Source organism: Macaca mulatta, chromosome 10 (assembly GCF_049350105.2).
Source record: "Macaca mulatta isolate MMU2019108-1 chromosome 10, T2T-MMU8v2.0, whole genome shotgun sequence".
NCBI classification, from domain to species: domain Eukaryota; kingdom Metazoa; phylum Chordata; class Mammalia; order Primates; family Cercopithecidae; genus Macaca; species Macaca mulatta.
Genome location: NC_133415.1, coordinates 4,446,112 through 4,473,713, shown reverse-complemented (window position 1 = coordinate 4,473,713; position 27,602 = coordinate 4,446,112). Strand labels below are relative to the sequence as shown.

At 47.9% G+C, this 27,602-nt stretch overlaps 1 protein-coding gene across 4 annotated transcripts in view; it reads left to right on the top strand.

Annotated features, from left to right (window-relative positions):
- Window positions 1-27,602, top strand: part of TBC1D22A (TBC1 domain family member 22A) — a 416,627-nt gene that overhangs the window by 227,372 nt on the left and 161,653 nt on the right. For all 4 annotated transcript variants that reach the window (XM_028827584.2, XM_015150588.3, XM_077949319.1 and 1 more), the window contains one exon: window positions 16,454-16,529. In XM_028827584.2, the coding sequence (XP_028683417.1) occupies window positions 16,454-16,529 (76 nt within the window). The remainder of the gene's footprint in view (window positions 1-16,453; window positions 16,530-27,602) is intronic.

The window sequence follows — 27,602 nt, the reverse complement described above, 5'->3', positions numbered from 1 at the left end:
GTAGGTGATATGGTTAGGCTTTGTGCCGCCACCCAAATCTCACCTTGAATTGTAATCCCCATAATCCCCCACGTGTCAAAGGAGAGACCAGGTGGAAGTGATGGGACCATGGGGTGGTCTCCCCCATGGTGTTCTCCCGATAGTGAGCGAGTTCTCATGAGATCTGAGGTTTTATAAGGGGTTCTTCCCCCACTTTGCTCGGTACTTCTCCTTCCTGAGGCCTCCCCAGCCATGGTGAACTGTGAGTCAATTAAACCTCTTTCCTTTATGAGTTGCCCAGTCTCGGGCAGTGCTTTATAGCAGTATGAAAACGGACTAATACAGTAGATCGAGCAGGTAAGAATTAGCAAGATCTGGGAGGACGCACACTGCACAGTTTGGCCAAATGGACATATCTAGACCCCCATATCCAGCACACAGAGAATATTCATTCTTTTCCAGCCTGCACAGAACATCTGTAAGAACAGCAATGCCAGCAGTTACCAGGAGCCAGGTAGACCAAGGTCTGGGTGGGGGATTAGCAGATTTAGAAGAGCATTCTAGACTAAATTGAGACTCCATGGTGTGGGATCACTCAGAGTGCTTAGGGAGTAGGAGTGTGTGCTGGAGCTTGAGGCTGGGAAGCTGGGTTGATGTTTGACAGCTCTGGAAAGTGTCCTTGTGACCCTCCCCAGATACTCGGGCCTCATCACTCATCTCTGGTGGATCGATGCCCTTCCTGCTAGGTGTCTAAGAGACAGTCTTTTTCTTTTCTTTTATTTGAGATGGAGTCCTGCTCTGTCGCCAGGCTGGAGTGCAGTGGCACGATCTTGGCTCACTGCAACTTCTGCCTCCCGGGTTCAAGCGATTCTCCTGCCTCAGCCTGTCGGGTAGCTGGGACTACAGGCACACGCCACCACGCCCGGCTAATTTTTATATTTTTAGTAGAGACGGGGTTTCACCATGTTGGCCAGGATAGTCTTGATCTCTTGACCTCGTGATCCACCTTCCTCGACCTCCCAAAGTGCTGGGATTACAGACATGAGCCACTACGCCCAGCCAAGAGACAGTCTTTTTACTCGGGGGCATTTGGTGTTGGGGGAAAAGGCAAAGCAGCTACATTTCCAGATGTGCTGGTCTTAGGGGAGATGCCCTGTCCAGCAAGTAATGCCTGGAAACCCATTGCTGACCTGCCGGTCATGTGAACAACAAATCGAGGTCATTTGCACTGCCCTGAGGGACGTCTACGCTTGCAGTGGGATGTGGGCTGTATTTGGATGAAGGAGGGGAGTTTCACCTAGGACCCAAACAGGAGCCTAAACTAGGTGGTGGCGGGACAGGCATTGGCGGGCAGGTGCAAGAACACCGAGGCCAGCTGTAGACCTTGTTGGCCATGCGGAGCAAGTGCCCGGTGTGGAGTGGTGGCAGCGGTGGGGTGCCCTACTGCCTCATTAGGAATGTCTGGGGAGCTTTTCAGTGGTTACCACCACTGGGAGATGCCGCTGCATGGACAGTTCCGCCTGGGAAGAACCTTTGTGGCACCACAGTAAGAAGCATTGCATAGGAATCCTGCACTTGCAGTCACTGGATCTGGGCTCAACATTTTCCACCTGCGTGACCCTGTTACTGACTCCAGCTGGACGGTTTCATCTTGAGAGTGAATGAGGTTGTGAGAAAAGTCCTGTATTTTGTGGTGCAATAAGTGTCTTGGATCTGGCACGGCAGACCATCTGGTCAAGTTTCCACAGCGCAGGAGGGTGCCCAGGCTGGCTTGTGGGCAAACGGGTGTGAGGTAGGGCCGGGGTGGGTTGCCCTCAAAGTGGGGTACCACTCAGTGCGGCAGTGATGACCTTGAACCTCCCATTTAAGCCTCATGGGGACTAATCCTCAATGTTAAGGACAGAATTTCTGTGCTGTCTTCCTCAGTTGTGTGGTAGCTTTGATTGTAAGTACTTTAAAAAAATTCAGATAAGCTTAATTTGGAGAAATAATTTCTTTGCATTCTTGTCTTTATTTTTCATTTTCTTTCCCGGCTGGGCTTTCTGCCCATTTGCCTGAGTTTCACTCTGTGTGTGTCGTTCTCTGGGTGATGTGAGGTGGGTGGGTGTGCACAGGTTGACCGTGTGTGGGTTTCCGGGGCTCTGGTTTTTCTGTAGTGACCTGGGGTGTGAGGTTGGAGGGAGGGTCCTTTGTGGCTCCCCAACCAGCTGGCAGAGTAGCTGGTGCCAGAATGAGAAGACCAGGTTTTTTTGTTTGTTTGTTTTCTTCTTCTCTACCAAGTACACTGTGAGGGTTCCAGTCACTTAATTAAAAAAAAAAATTTGGTGGGCTGTTTCTTTCGGTGGTTTCATGGATGTCCTTTTAATGCTATTTGGTATTAGTAGCTATGTTTTGGGGATGATTTTTCGTGTAGATCACAGAAATACACCTGGGCCGATTCCAGCTGATGGAACCCTTCTTTAAGAAGGATTTGCTTTAACACAGCACGTTGGCTTCGGGGCCTGAAGATAACTGGCTTTGAGTGTGCGCTTTCTGGGCAGTGGAAGCTGCTGAACTAGTGCTGTTTCAGCCCCTCCCTCTCCCTGGGAGTTTAAACTGGGTATCCAGTGAGAAGTTCTGGACTGGGCACGGTGGCTCACGCCTGTAATCTCAGCACTTTGGGAGGCCGAGGCGGGTGGATCATTTGAGGCCAGGAGTTTGAGACCAGCCTGGCCAACATGGTAAAACCCTGTCTCTTTTAAAAATACAGACATTAGCCAGGCGTGGTGGCACGCATCTGTAATCCCAACTACTCGGGAGGCCGAGGCAGGAGAATTGCTTGAACCCAGGAGACACAGGTTGCAGTGAGCCGAGATTGAGCCACTGCCCTCCAGCTGGGGCGACAGAGCCAGACTCCATCTCAAAAAAAATTTTATATATATATATATAAATATATATATATATAAAAATATATATAAAGTTCAGGCTGGATGAGGCCCTCTCAGGCTTTTAGGGGATTATTCTTGCACTTCTGCCAGTCTTTTCATTTCACTAACAGCACTCGCCCCAAGGTTGTCGGTTCGCTATGACTTCTTGAATTACAGCTTCCATATTTGCCTACCCCGAAGTCATACTATTACTCGTAGATTCATTACTTAACGGGACGGCTTCTTTGAGTAGAAAAGAACCGTTGCCTTTTATAATTAGTCATTTACATTTCCTTTCCTTGGGGAAGAATTATTGAATTCTAAGAACTGGTCGGTGGCATGGAAGTGATAGGAATATTGGGGAAAGTGACTAAATTGTCTTGGAACTTGTCAGAGAAAAGGCCAGAAACGCAGTGGCGTTGTGACTTATTTAGAGAAAGGTCAGGAAACGGCCAGGCCCGTGGCTCAGGCTGGAGTGGACTCTGCCTGCCAGCAGGTGTTAGCCTTCAGGTAGGGCTGGTGTGAGTTGACCATTGGTGTTAACACCATGGAGGCGACAGGGTAGCTGGGGGAAACCCTATCCTGCACACCAAGCTGGGGAGACGTGCGGCTCCTTACAGTGCTTGTTCACAGAGGGGGCCTGCCAAAGGCAGTTGAGGACAGCTCAGGAGCCTCTGCCATGAGCTCAGGCAGCTGGAACTTGGAATGGACTAAGCCCCAGGGATGTCATTATCTGAAAGAGAGTAACAAAGGAAGGACTGGTCTGATGCCCAGGAAGGTGGCAGAGAGAAAGTGCACTCCAACTGAGCTGTGATTTGGCATTTGTTGTATACGTCAAGAAGCAGAGTCTTCACCTGGACAGGGCATTGGAGCGCTTGGTGGAGGCCTGGGGTAGGAGAATGAATGCGTGGAGCGCCGAGTCCGTTTAGATGTGTCAAATCCACACCTGCCCCAGATGCCAGCTCAACTGTGTCCCTGTGGGGAAGAATCTTAGGTAGGTGATTTCAGAGTCCCAGTCAATAAAATTGAGGACTCCTGCCAAGATTTTAGAAAGGTTTATTAAACAGATAAGAATGTGTTAGTTACTGGCCTGTGACAGAAGGTTCATTAAGAATTAATCATTGAGCAGCAAGCAATTTAAAAATGAAAATTAAAAAATTCAATTTACAATAGCATTGAAAACCATAAGAATCCATGTGGTTGCCTGAATGAATAGTAGATTCCTTTTGATTACTAAGTAGTATTCCACCGTGTGAATCTATCACAGTTTATCCGTCCTCCTGTTGGTGGCAGCCGAGGCTGTTTCTGGTCTTGGGCTCTTGTGAATAACATTTCTGGGAACATTCATGTCCACATCTTCTTCTAGATGCCTGTTAAGTTCTGGCCGTACCACGTCAGAATGCGATTTCTCCAACATTGCATCCCCCGCAGGGTCTTCATTTGTTCCAATTCCAATAGCAGTCCTTTGTCAAGATAGATCTTTTGAGCATGCTTTTGAGTCCTGTGACTTGTCAGTTCATTTCATTAATGGCGTCTTCTATGAGCCAACAGTTTCAACTTTGATAAAATCAATTTATCATTTTTTTTCTTTTGTCGTAATAGTTTTCTGTGTCCTGCCTACCTCCACAATGCCAAGATTTATACCCATGTTATGATTGATAATTTTAGTTTTTAGTTTTAGGTCTACAACCTAGCTTGACTTAATTTCTGTATATGGTGTAAGGAAGATGTCAGGGTTCATTTTTTTCCTCTACAAATATCCTGGTGAACAACATGCCATTTATTGAAAACAGTTTTGTCCTATTTCACTTTTGCTGAAAATTAGATGATTGTATAAGTGTGTGTCTGTTTCTGGACACCCTGTTTTGTCCCATTGACCTACGAATGGATCTTAATCCGGTTCACACTGTCTTCATTACTGCAGATTTTCATGGTGTTGGGTAAGACCATCCTCTTTGTTCTTTTTAAAAATTATCTTAAGTAATTTTGGTCCTTGGCATTTTTATATAAAGTTTGTTATTTGCCATTTCCTACCAAAAAAAAAAGCCTATTGAGATTTTGAATGAGAATATGTGGAATTTGTATGTCAGTTTCCCTCATATTGACAATATTAACAAATATCGAGTCTTCTTATCTGTGAGCATAGTATATTTCTTTAGGTATTCTTTAATTTATCCTCACAAACATTTTGCAGTTTTTGGTGTGGGGTATTGCTCATACTTTGTTAAATTTATTTCTGAATATTTTGTTTTTTTCTGATGTTACTTCAAATGGTATAGCTTTGTTGGTATTTTTTATTTTTGGATTTTTTACTATTGATTTGTAGTAAATCAATTTGGGATTGATATACTAGGGGTATATACAAATACAGCTGATTTTTGCAAACGGACAGTTTCCCAGGCGCTGCTGCCTAACAGATGACTCCCAAACCCCCCGACTGGAAGCAGCTGAGCCTTTGTGCTCTCGGGTTCTGTGGGTCAGGATCTCCGTTGGGGCCTGGTGTGGACGGCTCATTTGTGTACCATGATGTCTGGAATCTCGGGTGGGGGCTGGAAGCATCTAGACTCCCGTTCATTTAAGAGCCTGGCGCCCTGGGCCTGCGTGACTCTAAGAGTAGGATTTTGGGTTGGATCGCCCACTCCTGGCCTCTCCACGCACTGAGTGTCCTCATGGCATGGTGGCCTTGGGATAGTCAGACCTGTCGCTGGATGGTTCAAGGCTCCCGGTGAGACTCTGTCCGCAAACAAGGGGGAAGCTGCATTTTTCGTGACTGAGCCTCAGAAGTCACACGCTGTACTCAGAAGTCGTGCCCCCTGTACGCTTTTGGTGGCAGCAGTCACAAGCCTATTCTAATTCAAAGAGGGCGAAATTAGCCTCCATCTCTCGATGCCGGAGTGGCATAGTCCCCTCCTGAAAGAGCATGTGGGACGGGAGACAATGTGGCCACTTTTGGAAAATACCCTACTTGTTTCTAGTAATCTTGCTAGAGTCACTTATTATTGCTAGGAGCTTGTTAGTAGATGCCTTAGGATTTTCTGTACACAGCAAATAAAGAGACTCTTCTTTCTTTGCAAGACAAATGGTTTTTATAGGTATACCTTGGAGATAATGCATGTTTGATTCCAAACCACCGTAAGAAAGCACCTATCATAATAAAACTAGCCACACAAGTGTTTTGCTTTCTCAATGCATGTAAAAGTTATATTATACTTTAATTTATTAACATACAGTAGCATTGTGTCTAAAAAGCCTACATACCTGAATTCAAAACTACTTTATTGCTAAAAAATGCAAATGATCATCTGAGCCTTCAGCAAGTTGTAATCTTTTTCTCGGTGGGGGGGTCTTTTCTCGTGTGGACAGCTGCAGACTGATCAGCGTGGTGGTTGCTGAAGTTGGGGTGGCTGTGGCAATTCGTTAAATTAAGACAACAGTTTGAAGTTTGCTGTGTCAACGGAGCCTTCTTTTCCTGGAAGAGTGCTCTGTAGCTTGCCGAGCTATTTGATGGCACTTTATCCACAGTAGGACTTCTTTCAAAACCCCAGTCAGTTCTCTCAAACCCTGCCACTGCTTTATCAGCTAGGCTTGTGGAGTGTTCTAAATCCTTTGTTGTCATTTCAACAATGTTCACAGCATCTTCTTCAGGAATAGCTTCCGTCTCAAGAAACAAAGTCCAGTCTTGGAGTCCAGTCATTCTGGAAAACAAACAAACAAACAAAACACCACTTTTTTCCGTCATTCATAAGAAGCATATTCTTATCCATTCAAATTTTACTGTGAGACTGCAGTAATTCAGGCACATATTCAGACTCTGTTTCTAATTCTGTTCTCTTTCTATTTCCACCATATGTGTAGTTACTTCCTCCACTGAAGTATTGAACCCCTCAAAGTCATCCACAAATGTTAGAATCAACTTCAAACTTCCTGTTAATGTTGGTGTTTTGACCTCTTCCCATGAATCACAAATTTCTTAATGGCATCTAGAAAAGCAGGTCCTTTCCATAAGGTTTTCAATGGACTTTGCCCAGTTCATCAGAGGAATCACTGTCTATGGCAGCTATAGCCTTATCAAGTATATTTCTCAAATAATGACTTGAAAGTTGAAAGTACTCCTTGATCCATGGTCTGCAGAATGAATATTGCATCAGCAGGCATGAACACAACTTTCATCTTCCTGCACGTCTCCATCAGAGCTCTTGCGGGACCAGGTGTGTTGTCCATGAGCGGGAATATTTTGAACAAAATCTTTCTTTCTGAGCAGTAGGTCTCAACAGTGGGCTTAAAATACTTGGTAAACCCTGCTGTAAACAAATGTGCTGTCATCCAGGCTTTGTTGTTCCATTTATAGAGCGTGCTTCTTAAGGGCCCTAGAGTTTCAGAATGGTAAGTGAGCATTGGCTTTAACTTGAAGTCACCAGCTGCTTTAGTCCCTAACAAGAGAGTCAGCTGGTCCTTTGAAGCTTTCAAGTGAGGCACTGACTCCTCCGCTCTAGCAATGAAAGTCATAGATGGCGTCTTCTTCCAGGGAAATCTGTTGTTTAGAGTAGCCACCTTCATCAATTATCTTGACTAGATCTTCTGGAGAATGTGTTACAGCTTCTCCCTCGGCACCTGCTGCCTCACCGTGCACTTTTATGCGTTGGAGACGGCTTCTTTCCTTAAACCTTATGAACCGACCTCTGTTAGCTTCCACCCTTTCTTCTGTAACGTCCTCACTTCTCTCAGCCTCCATAGAATTCAAGAGAGTTAGGGTCTTGCTCTGGACTAGGCTTTGGCTTAGGAAAATGTTGTAGCTGTTTCGGTCTTCTATCCAGACCACTGAAACTTTGTCCACATCAGCAAGAAGCCGGTTTTGCCTTCTTAACATTCGTGTGTTCACTGGAGTAGCACTTTTAATTTCCTTCAAGAACTTTTCCTTTGCATTTCACAACCTGGCTGCTTGGCAAAAAAAAAAAAAAAAAAAAAAAAAAAAGGCTTACCTTTTGGCTTGTCTCAGCTTTTTGCATGCCTTCCTCACCAAGCGTAATCTTTCTGGCTTTTGATTTAAAGTGAGAGAACGTCCAACTCTTTCTTTACTTAACCCATTATAGGGTTTTTACTTGGCCTAATATCAATATTGTTGTGTCTCAGAAAATAGGAAGGCCTGAGGAGAGAGAGAGAGATGGGGAACTGCTGGTCAGCAGGGCAGTTGGAACACATACAAAACGTTTATTGATTAAGTTTGCTGTCTTACATGACGTGGTTTGTGGTGCCTCAAAACAATTACGATAGTAACATCAAAGACCACTCATCACAGATCCCCATAAAAGATGTAATGATAATGAAAAAGTTTGAAATATTAAGAGAATTGCCAAAATGTGAAACAGAGTCACTATATATGTGTGTATGTGTGTGTATGTGTGTGTGTGTATATATATTATGTGTGTGTGTGTGTGTGTGTGTGTGTGTGTGTATATATATATATATTTTTTTTTTTTTTTTTTGAGACAGGGCTTCACTCTGTTGCCCAGGCTGAAGTGCAGTGGTATGATCTTAGCTCACTGCAACCTCTGTCTCCCAGGCTTAAGTGATTCTTCCACCTCAGTCTCCTGAGTAGCTGGAACTATAGGTGCCACCAACCTGGCTAATTTTTATATTTTTTGGGTAGAGATGGGGTTTCGCCATGTTTCCCAGGCTGGTCTTGAACTCCTGGGCTCAACGGATCTGCCCACATCGGCCTCCCAAAGTGCTGGGATTACAGGCATGTGCTACCGCGCCTGGTCACAAAATATATGTTTTATTTAAAATATACTCTTGTAGATAGTTTATTCTTGGAGTTTGCTTTCTTAACTTTTTAGTGTGTGCTTAGACCATATATATGTGTGTATATATATTTTTTACATATACATATATATACACACACACATATATATTCATCTGATCTGTCCAACCTAATTATTTATATGGTTGGAGTTTAGGTTGCCATTTTCCTATTTATTTTCTATTTGTTTCATCTTTTCTTATTTGTTCTTTTTTCCCTACCTTCTTTGGATGAATTGAGTATTTTTTTAAATTAATGGAGTTTGGCTTTTTAGAGCAGTGTCAGCTTTGCAGAAAAATCGAGCAGGAGGTGGAGAGGCCCCATGCGTTCCTCAGCGTCCTCCTTCAGCCCCAGCCTCCCTGCGATTAGCATCTCCCCTCAGTGACTTTAGTGAGGCATATGTGTTACAATTGAGAAATCAATATCGATACATTATTGTCAGCTCAAGTCCATAGTTTACACCAGAGTTGGCTTTTTGTGTTGTAGGTTTTGAAAGGTGTGGGTTTTGAAAGGTGTGCATTGACGAGTCCACCAAGAAAGTGTCATACAGTGTCATCCCCTGCCCTGAACACCCTCGTGCCCTGCCTGGTCATCCCCTTCCACCCAACCCCCGGGCTTTTTACTGTCTCCATAGTTTCGCCTTTACCAGAATGTGACTTGGTTGAAATCCCGCAGTTGGAGCCTTTCCAGCCTGACTGCTTGTGCTACGGTTGCTTCTCTTCTCGTTGGCTTACTGGCTGTCCCCCTCCCGCGCCGGCGTTCATGACGGCTCTGCTCCTCGCAGTGTGCATCTGGGAGTGACCATGGATGGCCGCCTCCTGCTGGTGCGGCCGCTTTACTCTGCTGCTTGGTCTGTGTCTGAAGACAAGTGACAGCCATGTTTCTGGTGGTTTACAGAGGCACTGGTTCCTCTGGCCTGGCTGGGTTGGGAGCCTTCAGCCTTAAACCACTGTTTCGTGGCCGACATGTCATGGAAGGTGCAGAATTGGGGGGAGGTTGGGTTTGCATTTTGTATGGATGTTGTCTTAGGTTCTTTTAGACACAGTAACTCAATACCCTCTGTACCCTTGCAATGGAGCTCTTCCTCTCTCCATTTCACAGATGGGGACACAGGAGATCAGAGAAATGAACCTGGCAGGTAGGAAAGCAGGGGCTTAAACAAGGCTTCATCGAATTTGACACCTTTGTGCTCTGAGGGCACTTTCTGAGAGCTGCTGCAGAGCCCCGTCATTGGCCCTGCCCTTCCCTCCTCTTTGCAGAGACTGCAGTGAAGACGTCAAGGGGATCTGTTTAGCCAGTGCCTCTCAGCTGGGAGGGACAGCGAATGTGATAGAAGGCACAATCAGGATTCAGAACGGGTTCAACTGCCTGCATTGCCAGCCGGGAACCAATCAAATGAATGAGCTAATAGGAATAAATGGCAAGTCCTACGTTCAGGTGCACGAGCTGATCAGTCAGCTCAGCAGAAGGCAGTGCGGACAGTTGGGGTTGACTTTGTCTTCCGTGGGAAGCGCGTGTGGTCACTTTGCCTGGATTACGGCAGTTGCCTCATGAATGATACCCCTGCATCCTCTTTGGCCTCATTCCGTTGTTTCTACATCATCTTTCTGTGATGCAAATCTCTTACCTGCAGTGGCCCCCATTTGCATTTCATTACCTGCATTTGAGAGCATTGCCTGGGCCTCACCGCTGCCTCGGACATGGCCTTCCAGCCTCGGAACAGTCTCCTCCTACCTTAGCCGCAGCTTCCTCACTGCCCTTCAGCTGCCCTGGCCTCTTTCATTTCTGGGATGTGACATGCTCCCTCGGGCCGCCGGGGCTCTGTCGCATGGTGCCTGAACTCTCTCTCTCATCTCTGCTGAGGCCTGACACCCTCCAAGTGGTTTTCCAGGCCCAGCCTGGTTCTGTGCTGTGATGGTGGCCACCCAGGTCCTCGTTAGCAGTAAATGTGCACTTGCCTGGCATGTGGTGAACGTTGGCTCAGCTGCCAGACTGTCATCCCTGTGAACAGAAGGGCCCTGTCTACCTGTCTACTTTTCCCCATCTGTGTCAAGGGACCCCAAGGCCAGCCCACGGAGCCACACTCGTGGCTGTGATTCCTCACAGGGCAAGGATGCAGAGGAGACTCCATCAAGGGGTAAAGTCCAGAGGAAGTGGGGTGAGCTTCCAAGCCCTCTCCTGGCGGAGTCACACAGGACACACTGGATCACTCCAGCATGGGGCTGGGACGACCTGTCCGAAACATTGTGCCTACTGGGGAAGCACATTAGAGACTCAGCACCGAGAATGTTAGTGGGGACTGGGCATACGGACACTCTCTGCTTGGCATGTGCCCAAATGTAGCCTCCTAGGGGGAGAGCAGGTGCCCAGGGTGAACCACACTGCACAGTGTAGACCCGCCGAGTCAGCCAGATCAGTCAGGGAATGGTGGGAACTCTCCGGAAACCCACATTCTAGGCACCCGCCGGGGACCGGCCTTGCAAGCAGGACTCTCCGGGGATGGCATTCCCAGGCCTGCGTGTTTGACTCCTTCGCACACATCGATACTCAGGACTTGATTTTCTGGCACGTAGGAGGCTTTCAGTGTTTGTTGAACAGATGAAAGAACTAGTATCTGATGTGGTTCTGCCTTCTGCTGGACTGGTGCATTAACTGCTTTAATGTATTAATGGCTGACAGTGGAGTGCAGCTGTGACAGGAGGCTTCCTAGCTCTGTCCTCGCGTGATCAGAGCCCAGCTTCTGTGTTGAGGGCTGGTGGCCAGGGGCCCCTGAGAGGACGTGGAAGGGAGTCTTTTAAGAGTCGAAGGAATCTGGTCTCTCAGGCCGTGGCTTGCAGAAGAGACTTCCCGAGCTGTTTCGGAGGCAGGTCAGGGCCTGTGTGCGGAAAACGCACATTTGGTTTCGGCGTGGGGAAGACACTGTGTTACGGTGAGATTAGCCTGGAAAGAGGAGGCTGGACTTTGTGGGGAGTTGGATCCTGGTCCAGGTGGAAGAGCCCTTTGTCAGAGGGGCAGGAGGAGTCTAACTTCTCCGTGAGCTGGCAGGTTTGCCTCCTGGTACTTCCAGCTGAGCTGATAGGAATTTATATTTCAACTCTTCTCTAAAATGCTCCCTGAGAAAATTTTATTCTACTTTTCTTCCGAAAAGCGCAGAAAGTGTTATTTGTTATTGGGAGGAGTGTGATGTTGTAATGGCAACAGGTGTAAGGCAAGCTGAGAGCATGTTAAAAAATTTATATTCACAGACTTTACCTTCTGTGAAACATTTCGCAAAAGGCCATTGGCTTCAGCCCTTCCTTTCTTCCCTCTGACTCATACGTTTTGTAAATTATCTCCCTTTTCAAAGACACACGATCTCAATTGGAAAGGATATGTGTGTTTACTTTTTATGAAGGGAATAATGTTAATATTATTGCTAATGATATTTTTATAAGCGTAGAGTATTTTTGCTTACAAGATCCTGTTTTGCTGCGCAGGTGCATGTTCACTAGCACAGGTGCATGTTCACTAGCGCAGGTGCATGTTCACTAGCACAGGTACATGTTCACTAGCGCAGGTGCACGTTCACTAGCGCAGGTGCACGTTCACTAGCGCAGGTGCATGTTCACTAGCGCAGGTGCATGTTCACTAGCACAGGTGATCTGGGGCCAGGTGTGGGAGGCGGGGTGCTGGGCTGGGGTATCCTGAGGGCAAATCTGATTTCTGGGCCTTAAGCAGACAGAGCCCGTGATCTGCCCAGGGGTCTTGGTGGAGCCTGCGGGCAGCAGGCTGCTGGGAGGGCCCGGGCAGTCAGTGCCTCCCCGGGACAGGCTGCTGGGAGGGCCCGGGCAGTCAGTGCCTCCCCGGGACAGGCTGCTGGGAGGGCCCGGGCAGTCAGTGCCTCCCCGGGACAGGCTGCTGGGAGGGCCATGGGGTGGTCTTAGTCATTCCTTTCCTCAGCCGCCTGGCTCTGGGTTCCTTGGCCACGGTGTCTGCCTCCTTAGAGTGCCCTTGGAGGCTTCCTGTCCACTGAGTGGGGCCTTCTGCAGCCTGGGCTCACCTCCGGAGCCAGGAGGGCCCAGACCGACCCCCGCCCCGTGCTCTAGCCTTGGTGTCTCGCCCTCCGGAGGTGGGGCCGGGCGTCCGTGCTGCAGTCTTCTGAAGGCTGGTCTTCTCTGCCCCTAGTCTGAAGCCAGAATGCCAAGGCCATAGCTGTCAGTCTTTGCAGGTCTTCCAAAATGCAAACCTTTTCTCTTTCAAAATGCAGACCTTTACTTTATGGGCTCTCAGTGCCATTCTTTTTTATTGTTTGGATTTCTGAGAACCTGTCTTCCCTACCTGGGTTTTGAACAAATTGAGAAATAAAGTTGTCGCAGATGGAGGCCAAATAATAACTATTTCTGCTCGAGAGCCTGAGATCCTGTCTTAGTGGGAGAGCCACTGAGTTGGCTGAACGATCCCAGGACCCATCAGGCTTGCCCACCCCATCAGAGCCGGCGCTGCGGGCCGGGCCCTGCCCGCCTGCTGTGGAACCTCTGAGAAGTGCGAGGGACTGAACCCACCTTCGCCTCTCCCCGTTTTAGCCTCCGTGGAGCGAGCATTTCTGGGAATAGAGCCAGTACAGGAGAGGCAGCAGCTGCGCTCCCTCCACCTGGCGCTGACTCCAGGTCTGTCTGTTATTCACATAACCATCAGGGCCCTGGACAGCCGGGGGCGTGGCCTCCCTTGGAGTGGGAGAGATCACATCCCTCAGGACAGACCAGTGGGGTGGTTAGAATGTGCTCCCCACGGCTCCAGAATTTGTCAGAATAGGACATTAATTAAGTAATCCTAAGGCCTCTCTGTACTGGAGGCGGCCACACACTCTGTGGTTTACTTCTCACCCTTAATTCTGTGCGGCTGTATTGTTCAGCCGGGCTCGTCGGGATTCCTCCACGACATTCTGCAAACTTGCAACACACAGTGTGCCCTAAATGTTAACATAAATCTGCTTCTGTTGTCCAGTCTCTGGGGAGAAATTCAGTCTTAAAGGGTAACCACTGCAAGTTCAGGTCCAACGATGATGACAGTCAAAGGAATTCAAGTCTGGAGCCAAAATTTCTTACTCCTGTTAAATTTCAAATATATGAAAGCTCACAATTTGTCCTTCACTTGCTGCTGCGGCTCCATCTCAGCTGGACAGGTGCCGGGGTCTCACTGACACCGTCGCAGCTCCTTCAGGCCTAAAAGTCCTGCCCATTAAACGCCGTATTTTGGACAGCCAAATTCAGGAGGCCTCCAAGCTTATCCCTGAATCGGCCCACGACATCTAGGAAACAGATCATCCCCAGGCCCCGGAGCAGTCACTGCAGAGATCCGCTTTCCGGAGCCCATCCTTCCTGCCACCCAGGGTCACCAGAGGGCCTTGGCGTCATTCTAAGTGAAGGTGGCAAACGGAGTTTTCGTGGTTCTGCCCTCACAGAGATGTGACAGTTTGGAATCCAGAGCCCGTCACTTGAAATCCACCTGGGAGAAATCCCTCAGCAAGCGGGCAGGTCTGAGTCGGCTCATTTTCCATTTCTAGGGACAGAAAAATCCTCAGTGCCTTGTAGGCATTTTCTGTGTTCTGGGCCACAGCGGCCGCCATGCCTGTTCTTGTTAGAAGATGTCACGTGTGCTCTGGGTGTGTGCGCGGGTGTGTGTGCGCGTGGTTGTGTGTGTGTGTGCATGTGAGAGAGAGAGAGAGAGAAACGTAGTAAGTGCTGGCTGTGTGTGTTCACATTCGACTTTCCAGACTTGGGAATGCTGCTGGCCCGAAAGCAGTCACTCAGCTCCACGCTTGTCTTACCTGGGGTCCCCTCCTGGGTTCTGGAGCTGGGGGTTCTGTGAGTGCTGTTTCCACGTTACTGGGGCCTCCCGAGGGCTGACACCCTTGCTGTGTGCCCTGTCACCCTTCCTTGCAGATTCTGTGCACTCTGTGGCTGCGTCCCCTCACAGCACAGGGAGGCCTGCCTGGTTGACCACCTCCAGGAACGTTGTTCTCGAACCGTTTTCCAGTCCTGAGCCTATGGAAGAGGAGTATCAGTATCAAGTCCAGATCAGTCCTTCCACTTTACTCCTGGGCTCTGAATGTCGGGTGCCATGTGGACAACTGCCCGTGTAGACCTGCTCCCCTGTCACGCAAAGCTAGCACCTCCGTCCTGCCAGGTGGTGCCTGCAGACCCCTGCCCTCTTGGGCGCACAGGCAGCAGATCATCCCCCACTGTCGGAGAGGCTGCCCTGACGCTGCCTTCTGCAAGCTAGTACCTGCGTGGTGGCCTGAGCCCGCTTGGTGAGCTGCAGTTGCCTGTGCCCAACACCTCCTGTTCGGACCAAGACTGCATTACCTGTGCCCTTACTGAGGCCAGTGGCCTGCCTGGCTTCCCCTAGCTGAGGCTCCTGGGGCCATCCCCAGTGTCACTCCCTGAGGGCAGAGCTGCCACAGGCAGTCATCTCCCAGTGCTGGCCGGGCCAGAGGCCCTGTGTGCTCACTAAAGAGTTAGAAGCCTAGGCCGGAACCCACAGGAGCCCCAGGCACAGCACCCATCGTTTCGCTGCCTTCTGATTCTCCTTTCTGCACAGGTTCATAGATTAGCAACCTTAGTTCCACCTGCAACCCTGGTTCCCCATGCCATGTAAGGCAGCACATCCGCAGGTTCCAGGGGTTGGAACCTGGGCGTCTTTGGGGCTGGTTATTATTCTGCTTTCCACATTCACTGCTGTTGGGTACAGATTAAGTCTGTTAACCACGAGTCTGGTTGAAACCCTCCTTCTGAAAATGCCCCCGAGCACTGGCTGAGGCCCAAAGGGCAGCCTGCATAGGGAATGCCCTTCTCTTGTTGATGGGAGCTGCTTCTTTGTGTTCCTGCTGTGGGATGAGGCAGTGTGACCAGTCTTCTCCGGCCGCACCCCCCAGTGTCTTGTATGTGCTCTCTTAGGTGGTGACACAGGAGTAATAGACCTGTCACCGCCTGGTACCTGCTGTGTCTTGAAATCTCTTCCACATTCCACTTACTTATTTCCTTGAGACCTCAGACAGTCCTAGAAGGCAGTGTTATTACTCTCATGTTATTGGTAATGAAACGGAAGCCCAGAGGGGTTGTGTTACTTGCCAGGGTCACACAGCTCCTGAGTCCTAGAGCTGGGGCCCCATTCCTGGGCTGTTTGACTTGAAACTGCCCAGGCCCCCTTCCCTTTGATGCTATGCAGACCTTCTTCTGTTAGTATCTGAACTTAACCTGAGTTCACCTAACTCTATCTCCGAGGGTAAAGCCACATGTCCACTGTTTTCAGCATCATGTCATCAGCACTTGGATTGTGGCCACGATGATGGTGCTGTCAGCGCCGGGCACATTTGCCATTGGCTTCCAGCAGGGCTGAGTGCTCGGGGTCCAGGTGGCCAGCGAGGTGGTCAGTTCCCAAAGACTGTTCTGGTCAATGAGCTATGCACTTGGATGCCTGATTTTCAATTTAGATATAAGTGTCTCACGTTTACAAATAGAAATGTACCAGTCAGTGTTCCCTGAGATGTGCATGCTCATCACCTGACATCGGGAAATACTGGACTTTCCCTTCTCAAAATAGCACTTGGCGGCACCGCGAGGGGCTGTGCTGTGCAGTGCGCGTCCGCTTATTTGTTTCTCAAGATAAAATCTGCTTGTGAATTCGTCCTATTATCAAGCTGTTCCCTTTATCCCAGCTGCCTTTTTCCCTTTTGGAAAGTGTGTTTTATTTTATATGCCTATGATTCACATTATTATTTTTTCCTTAGGATAACTACACCTTTGCCCAACCTGGAATTCAAATGAAAGTGAAAATGTTAGAAGAACTCGTGAGCCGGATAGATGGTAAGCCAGCTTCCTGTGCAGCCCCTCTCTGTGGGAAGGGGGAGGTGGCCCCCAGCCCTCGGTGGGACAGGGTGCTGTCCTCATCCGCCGGTGGCATCCTGGCCTGCTCAGGATCCCTCATGGGCATCCTTCTGAGACAGCTGCTGGCGCGCAAGCTGCTCTTATTTCTTCTTCTTAAGGCGATATCATCAGAATTCAGTACATTCGCTTTGCAGGAGAGTAGTGAGTGTGCACCCGAAGCAGGCAGTACTCACTCCTTATTAAGCTTGGTGATTGTCACCATCTAGGTGACAGATGGTTGTTTATGGTGGTCCTTCGGTACTCTGTTCCCTGGCTCTGTACATCATTTTTCTATCAAGGATGCTAGAATAATCCTCCATGGAATCTAACTAATTACTGAGTCTGGAAATAACATCTTTAATATTACAGAAAAATGACAGTGTGTGCTCAGGCAGTTTCAGATTATGCTTTCATGTTTAAGTGGGGGCTTTGAAATACTCTTTACCTTCATCTTTAAAATAATTCCCCCTGCGATGTGCTGACTGTCATATTACAATAGCAGAGTTTAATTAAATGGAAGTTGAGAGATAATGCTTGCCCGTTCCAGGCATATTCTCCCGATAGTTTGTTAAATTCTTGAACAGAGCATTAAGCAAGTGATGCCAAGCAGAACCAGGCCTGCATTTGTGATACCAGCTGGTCAGCGATGAGCTATGGAAGAGAGACATGCTCTTCCACAAAGAGTTCTACGCACGCTTGGCAAATTATTTCACACAACGTGGCGAGAAACTGCACTTTGCTGGAAACTTAGCCCAGGCCACGTGCCTTGCAGGGTCCTGCCTGCTCAGCGTCGCAGGTCACCGCGCCGTTTCCCCTCCCTGTGCCGTTAGCACGGAAGGCCGTGACAGCAGTCTTCACGGGGAAGGCACTCGGTTTGGGAAACTGCTGAGTGATATTCTAAAGTGGACTCCTACAAATTACAAACTCCATTTTGTTCCTTGATTGAATCTGATTTTTAACTCTGTGTCTGATGGTTGCTACCTAATTTCCATATCAGGAAGTTGTATGCAGCTCTTCTGATAATACTTTCAGTATTACATTTAGCTGCTTTTCAGTCTATCGTCTGTTAAAAATACTGTTTTTGCCTCCGTCAGTGCATTCCTGGGCGCTCATCGCACGCTGCATCCTGAGGTCTTGTTTGGGTACTGTTGGATTCTTTTCCCTGCCAGCACTTTCACAAGCGTTCCCCAGCCCCATTGAGCTCTTTGAAATATGATTTGCAGTAGATGTGAATTACACGTTCTTAGCAGGTTCTTCCTTTCCTGCTTGTGTCCCTTGGAAAGCATATTTCATGTTTTCTTGGAGGTTAGAAACTTGTGGTTAGTGCTCGTTTGTTCCAGTGCTGCAGTTTGGGAAATACTTGAATTGATTTTCTCTGGTGCTGTGGTTTAGAAAGAAGCACATTGCGGATTTGCTGGATGATTGTTTAAAAGAGCAGCAACAATAACCAAAGGAACCCCAACGAAATCTGTACTTTTTAGTAAATCATATTTTTATTTTCAGCACAGCCTCTGAGTAGGCCATTTTCATATGGCAATTTTTTGTTTAAAGGATCGGTGCTTCACAACAGACAAAGATGTGTGTTGCTGTAAAGAGGTTAAACCGTGTAACTTGTTCCTGTTCTTCTAATGAAACCTTAAGGAATTTCTATCATGGCCTCAAAATAAGAATACCCAGGCTGCTAAAGCAGTAAATAGAATTTCTCGCGTTGGAGCTCTCAGACTGGTGGGAGCCATCAACCCTGAGCAAGCTTGGGAGAAGCATCTGCAGGCCTTGACCATGTGAAGCTCCCCTCCCCGGTTTCATCACTTGCCTCCTAGAGGAAGGATTTGTGGGTTGGAAGTTTTGCAGGGATTGTAAAGATTTTATTAAGGGCAGAGAATATTCTAGGAAGAAAAAATTGCTTAAAAAAGACAAGCCTGTCAGGCTGGGCATGGTGGCTCAAGCCTGTAATCTCAGCACTTTGGGAGGCTGAGGTGGGCGGATCACGAGGTCAGGAGATCAAGACCATCCTGGCTAACACAGTGAAACCCAGTCTCTACTAAAAATACAAAAAAATAGCCGGGCGTGGTGGTGGGCGCCTGTAGTCCCAGCTACTCGGGAGGCTGAGGCAGGAGAATGGTGTGAACCTGGGAGGCGGAGCTTGCAGTGAGCCGAGATGGCGCCACTGCACTCCAGCCTGGGCGACAGAGCGAGACTCCATCTCAAAAACAAACAAACAAATAAACAAAAACAAAACGCCTCTCCTCATTTCTGCGTTTTAGGAGGACAGCATTTATTTCAGAAAATTTTGATAATTCGGTGAAGGAAAACATCTTCATGGACTGGTTGAGAATGGAGAGGTTTTGCGGACATTGCCCAGATGGGAATACTTCAGAAAAGAGCTGAATTGCTCTGCAAAGTCAAGTGGAATTTCAGCAGTGGTGGCGTGAGGATGAGGGCTCATCAGGAGCCAGCAGAGAGCTGGAGGAGGGGGAGGTCTTGGGGATGGAGGGAAGCCTGGTGAGGGGCGAGAGGGCAGATCGGAAGAGGGCCGCATCACTCTCGTTTTCTTGAGGTAAGGAGTTGCGAAAGAATCTCTCAGAAGCACTTCTGAGTAGTTTCTTCCTACCTTGAGAAGTACTGTGACCCTTCTCTGTCATCCCTAAGCCTTTAGAAAAAGTCTGCCGTGGAGACACGAAGGTGCTGAGAATGAAGAGAGAGGGCTGTGTCTGTAATGGAAGCCGCGTGGAAAGGAGGATGGGCAGCAGCCTTCGAGGGTGTGTGCTGGGCGGGCAGTAAAGCGAGAGGCAAGCTCCTGGATGCGAAACTCCCCGGGAATCCCCTGTACCCTTCGGGACAGACACTGTAGGAGCTCCCACAGACTTCGGGACAGACACTGTAGGAGCTCCCACAGACTTCGGGACAGACACTGTAGGAGCTCCCACAGACTTCGGGACAGACACTGTAGGAGCTCCCACAGACTTCGGGACAGACACTGTAGGAGCTCCCACAGACTTCGGGACAGACACTGTAGGAGTTCCCACAGACTTTGGGACAGACACTGTAGGAGTTCCCACAGACTTCGGGACAGACACTGTAGGAGCTCCCACGGAGTCAGAGAGGGTGACTGGAGCCACGGAATTTGGAGTGAAAGAAAAAGGTGAGAGTAGGAGGAACATGCATTTTTTTTCTTTTTTTTCTTTTTTTTTTTTTTTTTGAGACAGTCTCGCTCTGTCACCCAGGCTGGAGTGCAGTGGCGCGATCTCCGCTCACTGCAAGCTCCGCCTCCCAGGTTCACGCCATTCTCCTGCCTCAGCCTCCCGAGTAGCTGGGACTACAGGCGCCCGCCACCACGTCTGGCTAATTTTTTGGTATTTTTAGTAGAGATGGGGTTTAACTGTTCACAGGATGGTCTCGATCTCCTGACCTCGTGATCCGCCTGCCGCGGCCTCCCAAAGTGCTGGGATTACAGGCGTGAGCAACCGTGCCTGGCCGGAACATGCATTTTCAGTCGTGGCAGGCTAGATAATTTCAACCATGTTTCACACTGGATAAGAGTGTTTTTGTTTGTTTGTTTGTTTGTTTGTTCGTTTTTTGCCAACAAACAAAGCAAAAAGAAAGAGGCCAGGCGCGGTGGCTCACGCCTATAATCCCAGCACTTTGGGAGGCCAAGGCGGGTGGATCACGAGGTGAGGAGATCGAGACCATCCTGGCTAACACGGTGAAGCCCCGTCTCTACTAAAAATACAAAAAATTAGCTGGGCGAGGTGGCGGGCGCCTGTAGTCCCAGCTACTCGGGAGGCTGAGGCAGGAGAATGGCGTAAACCCGGGAGGTGGAGCTTGCAGTGAGCCGAGATGGCGCCACTGCACTCCAGCCTGGGCGACAGAGCGAGACTCCGTCTCAAAAAAAAAAAAAAAAAAAAGAAGAAAGAAAAAAATAAATGTCTTAAAAGCATTGAATTGCTATCTACAAAATAAGGACTTCCTGGGCCAGAGTGGTGCTAGGACCCAGCTAGGTATGTCCAGCACTAAAGCCCCCGTTGTTCTGAGTGTGTGTTTCCTGATGCAGAAGAAATCATCCCAAAGCTAGTTGTAGTTTGGATGCCTCATGTAGTGCTTGGATCCAACCCATTTAGTCAGGATAGGGATCTGAGAAATGCCCATATAGTTTCTGAGACCCAGAATAGTGACACGTGAGGGTAAAGCGGAAGTGATACACCCTCATAAAATCTAGGTTCCAACCTGACAGGACCTGGATTGTTTGAACCTTAATTATGGTGAGTCTGTACTGGAGTTCCCCAAAATGCTAGCGAGAAGCAACACAAAATCTTTTTTTTGGAGGAAGTTACAACTCAAATTGTAATTTTTTTTTTTTTTTAAATAACCCCAAACAGCTTTTTCAAATACAATGACCCATACACATGAGCCCAGCAGGTGGAGGCTGCGGTGAGCCGAGATCGCGTCATTGCACTCCAGCCTGGGCAACAAGAGTGAAATCCGTCACACACACACACACAGAGTTGGATGATGTTTTTGTGGCCAGAAATATGCCATTGGAACTTAACTGTTATTCTATCAATCAGCCTGTGGTAAAATTGGTTTCATTATATGTCGTTTTGCTTCAGGTCACAGCTTCCAAGAACCTATGCATGATTCTAAGTGAGTATTTGGTGGCAAGTGCTGCCAAGCTCCACAGGCACCAGCCTAGAAAGGACTTCAGAGATAAGAGTATAAATCTGGAGTTTTACCCCAAATTTAATTCTTTTATATAATCTTTTGGAATATTTTAAGGGCTTGGCATTTTTCTTCAGGAAGAAGAATTTTTCTGAAAAATTACTGAAACAAGGGTCATGGCTAAGTGGAATTAAATAACTAAAAATTAAGTATAAGTCTTAAAGTTTATTTTGTTTTATGTTAGAATAGGGCATGTGTCCAGCAACTCCACAAAAGATAGAATTAGGATGTCATCTAATCGGTATTATCCTGCCTTGTGTTACTTAAAAATTTTTAAGCATTTGTAGGCTTAAAGAGGATACACTGTTCATTCTACAATTATCTAGCTAATATGTTCTCAGTATTTGTATTAATTGTCAGTCTGTTCCCTACTTAGCAAAGGATTTGGTGTGTAAAATCAACAGTTCACACCAATTATTTAGTAATTTGCTGCTGTAATAATAAATGTACATTTACTCTCCAACTGACAGAATTTCAACATGTAAATCTCATGATGAGATTTCCGCATCGAGAACGCTTACACATACTTGAAATTCCACGTTTTTGCAGTGAATCCTAATGATGTCCCCTGTACGTTTAGTTGTTACATCTGTTACATGTGATGTTAACCTCTGAAATCACGTGATCCCTCATTGCCCCCCAAGATAGAATGGCCAGAAAAGTGGGCTTTCAGCCCTAGCCTTTCCAAAGGCTGGAGTCAGAGCCCCTCTGTCTGAATGCTGGGGCCAGCCTCACCTGGGACTCAGTGTCATGCATCTTTTGTGACATAGGTGATGTCTGTGTAAATGAGATATTTGCTACATTTTTTGATTAAAAAACCATGGAGAACTTACTTCAATATTTAAAAAGAATATTTGAAACCTCAGCAGATGTGTCCGTTTGATTATGTCCATTCTCGATTTTTTCAGATTTAAAGATCAGATCATAAACAACTGCACTGCAGATCAGAGAATTGTCCCATTGGGGGTGACACTGGCCCTAAAAGGGAAGCTCATGGATTGTTTCTGGTGCCATGGTGATGGTGCCCGGGCACCCGTGGACGAGGGGAGTGGGCAGAGCTGTTCCCTGGGGCCCTGGTTCTGGTGGGCTCTACCCTCACGTTGGGTCAGGAGGAGCTGCTGGCAAAACCTGGTCATTGCTAAGCTGATCTAAACTTAGCTTGCAAGGAACAGCAACCCAAAGCCTTCCCAGCAACAGCATCGAAGCCGTTGCCGGGGCCACCTAAGGGGTGTAGGATGGACCACAGCCATGTGCCTTCTGAGTTTTCTCCTGCAAACTGTGCCTTCGCCTCTCTTTATTAAAAATTGGGAACAACTAGATCTCTCTACCTTCTAACCCCTGGAACCTCCAAGGGCTAGGGGCGCCAGGCTGAGCAAATAAAAATAGAGAACGCTAGTTAAACTTCAGTTTCATATAAACAGTGAACTTTTTTTTAATATGAGTACGCCCTGAGCAGTGTTTGGCACACGCTGAAATTGAGAGTTCGCTGAGTCTTCTGTATTTATCTGGTAATCCTCCAAGGGTGAATTCTGCGTGGGGTGAAGTGGAATTCGGTCCCAGGCTTGAGCTCCAGGCTACCCTTTCTTCCCTGTGGTTGCAGATGACAAGAATGTTGCCTTAAATGTAATGTGTTATTTGAAATTAAAGTATACACACACACCCTACACACACATGCCTGTATACACACACACCCTACACACACGCCTATATACACACACCCATCAGATACACACACCTACAGATGCACCCCTATATACACATACACCCCTACACACATGCCTGTATACACACATAGCCTCATATACACACACCCCTACACACACGCCTATACACACACCTGCCTTACACACATACACACACCTACATATGCACCCCTATACACACACCCCTACACACATGCCTGTGTATATACACACTCATACATGCACACATCCCTTCACAGATGCCTATACACATACCTGCCATATACACATACACACTCCTATACACACACTCCTGCACACATGCCTATATACATACTCCTCATACATACACACCGCTGCACACACCCCTATATACACACACTGATACACACACCCGATTCATACACACCTACACACATGCCTGTATACACACTTCCCTCATACACACACCCCTACACACACCTGCCACGTACACATACATACACACTCCTATATACACACACGCCTCCTATATACACACATGCCTGTATACACACCCAGCCCTACACACACCCCTATATACACACACCTGCCATATACACACACACCCTGCACACATGCCTATACACACTGCTTCACATATGCCTATACACATACCTGCCATATACACACGCAGGCTCCTATACACACACCCCTGCACACGTGCCTGTATACACACGTACCCCTCATACATACACACACCTGCCATATACACATACACCTACATACGCACCTCTATGTACACACACAGATGCCTATATACACACACACTCCTACACATATGCCTGTATACACACCTGCTATATATGCTATACACATATGCCCACACACCCCTGCACAAGTGCCTATATACACACACACCCCTATATATACATACCTGCCATATACACATAGACCTACATACACACCCCTGTATACACACACACTTATGTCTGTACACACCTGTTATATATGCATACACACACTTGCCTTTATACACACACACCGCTATATATATACACACTCCTATACACACATGCCTGTACACACCCACCATATACACACACCTGCCATATACACATGCATGCCTGTATGCACACATACTCTTAAAACACATCTATACACAAACACACGCCTGTATATACACATACCACTCTACACACTTGCCTATACACACCTGCCGTATATCCACACACCTCATATATACACACATGCCTATACACACATGCTGCATATCCATGCCCCTCATATATACACAGAAACACTGTTATACACACACCCCCTACACACGCCTATACACATATACACACACTCCTATTAGATACCCCCTACACACATGCCTATACAAACACACCCCTCATATGTACACACACCCCCACACACGCCTGTACACACATACCCCTATGCACACACCAATACACATATATACACATACCCTTTAACACATACCCTTATACACACATGCCTATACACCCACCATACACACGCATACCCACACACACACCTAGACATGCCTACATGCATGCCTGTAACACACACCCCCTGTATTCACACACATACTCCTACACACATATGCATATACATATATACACAAACCTATATACACACACACCTCTGTATACTCACATACCCCCTACAAACATTTCTGTACACACACACACCCATATACACATACGCATACACACTTACATATACCTACACGTCTATACACACACCCTCATATACATATACACTCCCGTATACACACACACCTACACACATGTCCAGTATACACACACACACCCCCTTATATACACACTCTCCATATACAGACACCCCTATACACACACACAGCTACACACAGATGCCTATACAGACACCCACATATACACACACACAGCTACACACAGATGCCTATACAGACACCCCCATATACACACACACCTCCTACACACATCTATACACAGACACATGTATGCACGTACACACACCCTTATGTATACACACTCCATACACACACACCTACACAGAGTCCCATATACACACCTGCCTATACATGCACACACACTCCTATACTTATGTCTTTACACACATACACATATTTAGACACACCCACTTTAGATACGGTTTATCTCATTGGTATATGGTCCCTGCGTTTGAGGCCATTTATGTTCCCATATTCCTGGGGAATGTGTTGACACTGGTCACACGTTTCTGTTGCTTGATGTGTCAGAGGAGGGCCACCCTGTCTCCTCCAGGACAGATTCTTGTTGGTGGCCAAGGACTTCGATTGGGCTATAAATAAACTCTTCTCATTTGACTGTTCACAGTGCAGGCATTGTGGTGAGGCTGCTCACCCAGTGACGGCTTTGAAGTGAAGCTACCCTTCCTTAGTTTTGGTCAGTTTCTAGCACATTTCTTGCTTCCTATTCCTGAAAGCCTGGCTTAGGACTTCTTGACCGCTCTGGTGAATGTGTTCACAGTCAGGTGGAGGTGGACCTCCCTGTAGTAGGCTGGATCTTGGCGGTGACCCCGGGTGTTGAGACCTTAGGCTGTGAGCCTGCGTCCACAGCACATCTTCTGTGGCCGTCTCAGGGCACCCAGGATGGCAGCCTCATTGATCCGACCTTGTAGGAGCTTCTTATTTCTGTTTTTCAGCTCCTTAATCAGCTTTGCGATTTCTTCCTCTCTAGTTCCTTCTCCCCCTGCGCTAGTGGCAGTTGCACCCCAGACCCTCTGCTCCTCTTTCTCCAGCCCTAGGCCATGGGTTACCAGAGCCAGTGCTCTCAGGCCTCTGCCTTGGTGCTTCCTTTGTTCCTGACCGTTCTTTGTCTAAAACCCTTTCTTGCCCTCCTGCCACCTTCCCTGGCAGGCTGCTTTTCATTTGTGCCCAGCCATACCAGTTCTTGATGGTGCTTAGAGGTAGGAGGATGTATTGCTGGGTTGAGCCAAGGGTGAGAAGCCTGAAACAACTGTCACACAGGACCTTGGGCTTCAGAGAGCCTGGAACTGGGGACGGTAACACGTAAGCAGGAAACAGCCAGATGCCAGCCCAAGAAGGACTCTGTGCCATGGGCTCGATGGCGCGGTACACCTGCTGGGAGGGGTCTGCGGGCAGCCCCTTCTTCAGGCCAAAGACAAGAAGGCGCTCTCGGAATCCCAGAAGGATGTCACTGTCACATTGAACTCAGGGGTCCCAAAGCTCCTGGGTCCCTGAAGAGTTTTTTTCTGTGATGTTCCTCCTGGTTTGGGGCCATCATGAGTACTTCTGAAGTGGGTTGGTAGCGTGCCACAGCTGGCCTGCTGTGCCTAGGGCCCTGGGCAGGCACAGGACCTGTGTCCCGCACCTCTGCAGCGCGTTTCCAGCAGGGTGGCCTGGGGACTGTACAGATGAACAGGCAACTGCTTCCGACAGTGACTGGTAAGTGTCACAGAGTGACAGGTGCATTGTAGGAGCCCGTGGGAGAGGCAGAGGAGCCCTTCGGGAGACTTTCCTGCCCCAGAGATAAAATGGCCTGTGTCTGCTTGGACCCATAACAACATACCACAGGCACAGGCTGGTGGCTTAAAGCACAGTTGGTTTTCTCATGGTTTTGGATGCCACAAGTCCAAGATGAAGGCTGGTTTCTGGTGAGGGCTGTCCCCTAGGGTTGGATTGCAAAAGGCTGCCTTCTTGCTCACATGTAGATAGAGCCCTTCCTGGGTAGGTGTCTGTGGGAGTGGCAGTGGAGGGGAGGGATGGCAATGGGAGAGAGAGCGAGCAAGCAGGAGTTATCTGCCATCTCTTATAGTGACACTAATACTGTGGGATCAGGGTCCCACCCTCACAATCGCATTTAATCTTAATCACCTCCTTAGAAGCCCCATCTCCGTATACTGCATGTTAGGGCTTCAACGTAGGAATTTTGGGGAAGCTCTGGCATTCAGCTTGGAAGTGTGGGGTTTAGACCAAGATACAGTTCATGGAAGAAATGATCATTATCATCCATTAGCAGGAAGCATGACTCATGTCTTGGGCAGGTGGAGCAGAAGAACCAAGTTTCAAATATTTCAGATTTTCCAAATCAAAATAATGCCATGAGGGAAGGAAAAGAGGACTCTTCATTTTTCTGTTCAAAATTGAGTCTTTGAAGCTTTATAATCAAGGGCACCTAAAAACACCAGCAAATTTGGATTTTGTCCATTGAAATGGCCGTGAAGGACTTACTCCAGAATACTGGTTCGTGATAGATAACTGCTGACAAAATGAGATCCTTCCAATGTTTGTTACGTTTGTTCTGTGTGGAGCTCTCAGTGTGCTGTGGGTTGAGGATGGAGCATCTTGGGGTCAGGTGCCTTTTCTCAGTCCTCTCCATTCATTTCCTAGCCCGGAGGGAGCAGATGCAGATAACTGGAACTTGCCAGCTCTCCCCAGGTATAGAGCTCCTTCATAGAGTTGGCCTGGAGACCCTGTCTGGGACCTGAACCAGGACAGGGCCTTCTCACATCTCCCTTGGATCCACATTTCAGGGCCAGTCTTTGTGGAGCTGGTTTGTAAGGCAGCCTCTGTGTCCAGTGTCTCTGCCCACCTGCTGTGCGGAGCATCCCAACCCTGACCTGCTCCATATCTGCAGGAAGGATAGGACAACAGTGGGCTGCA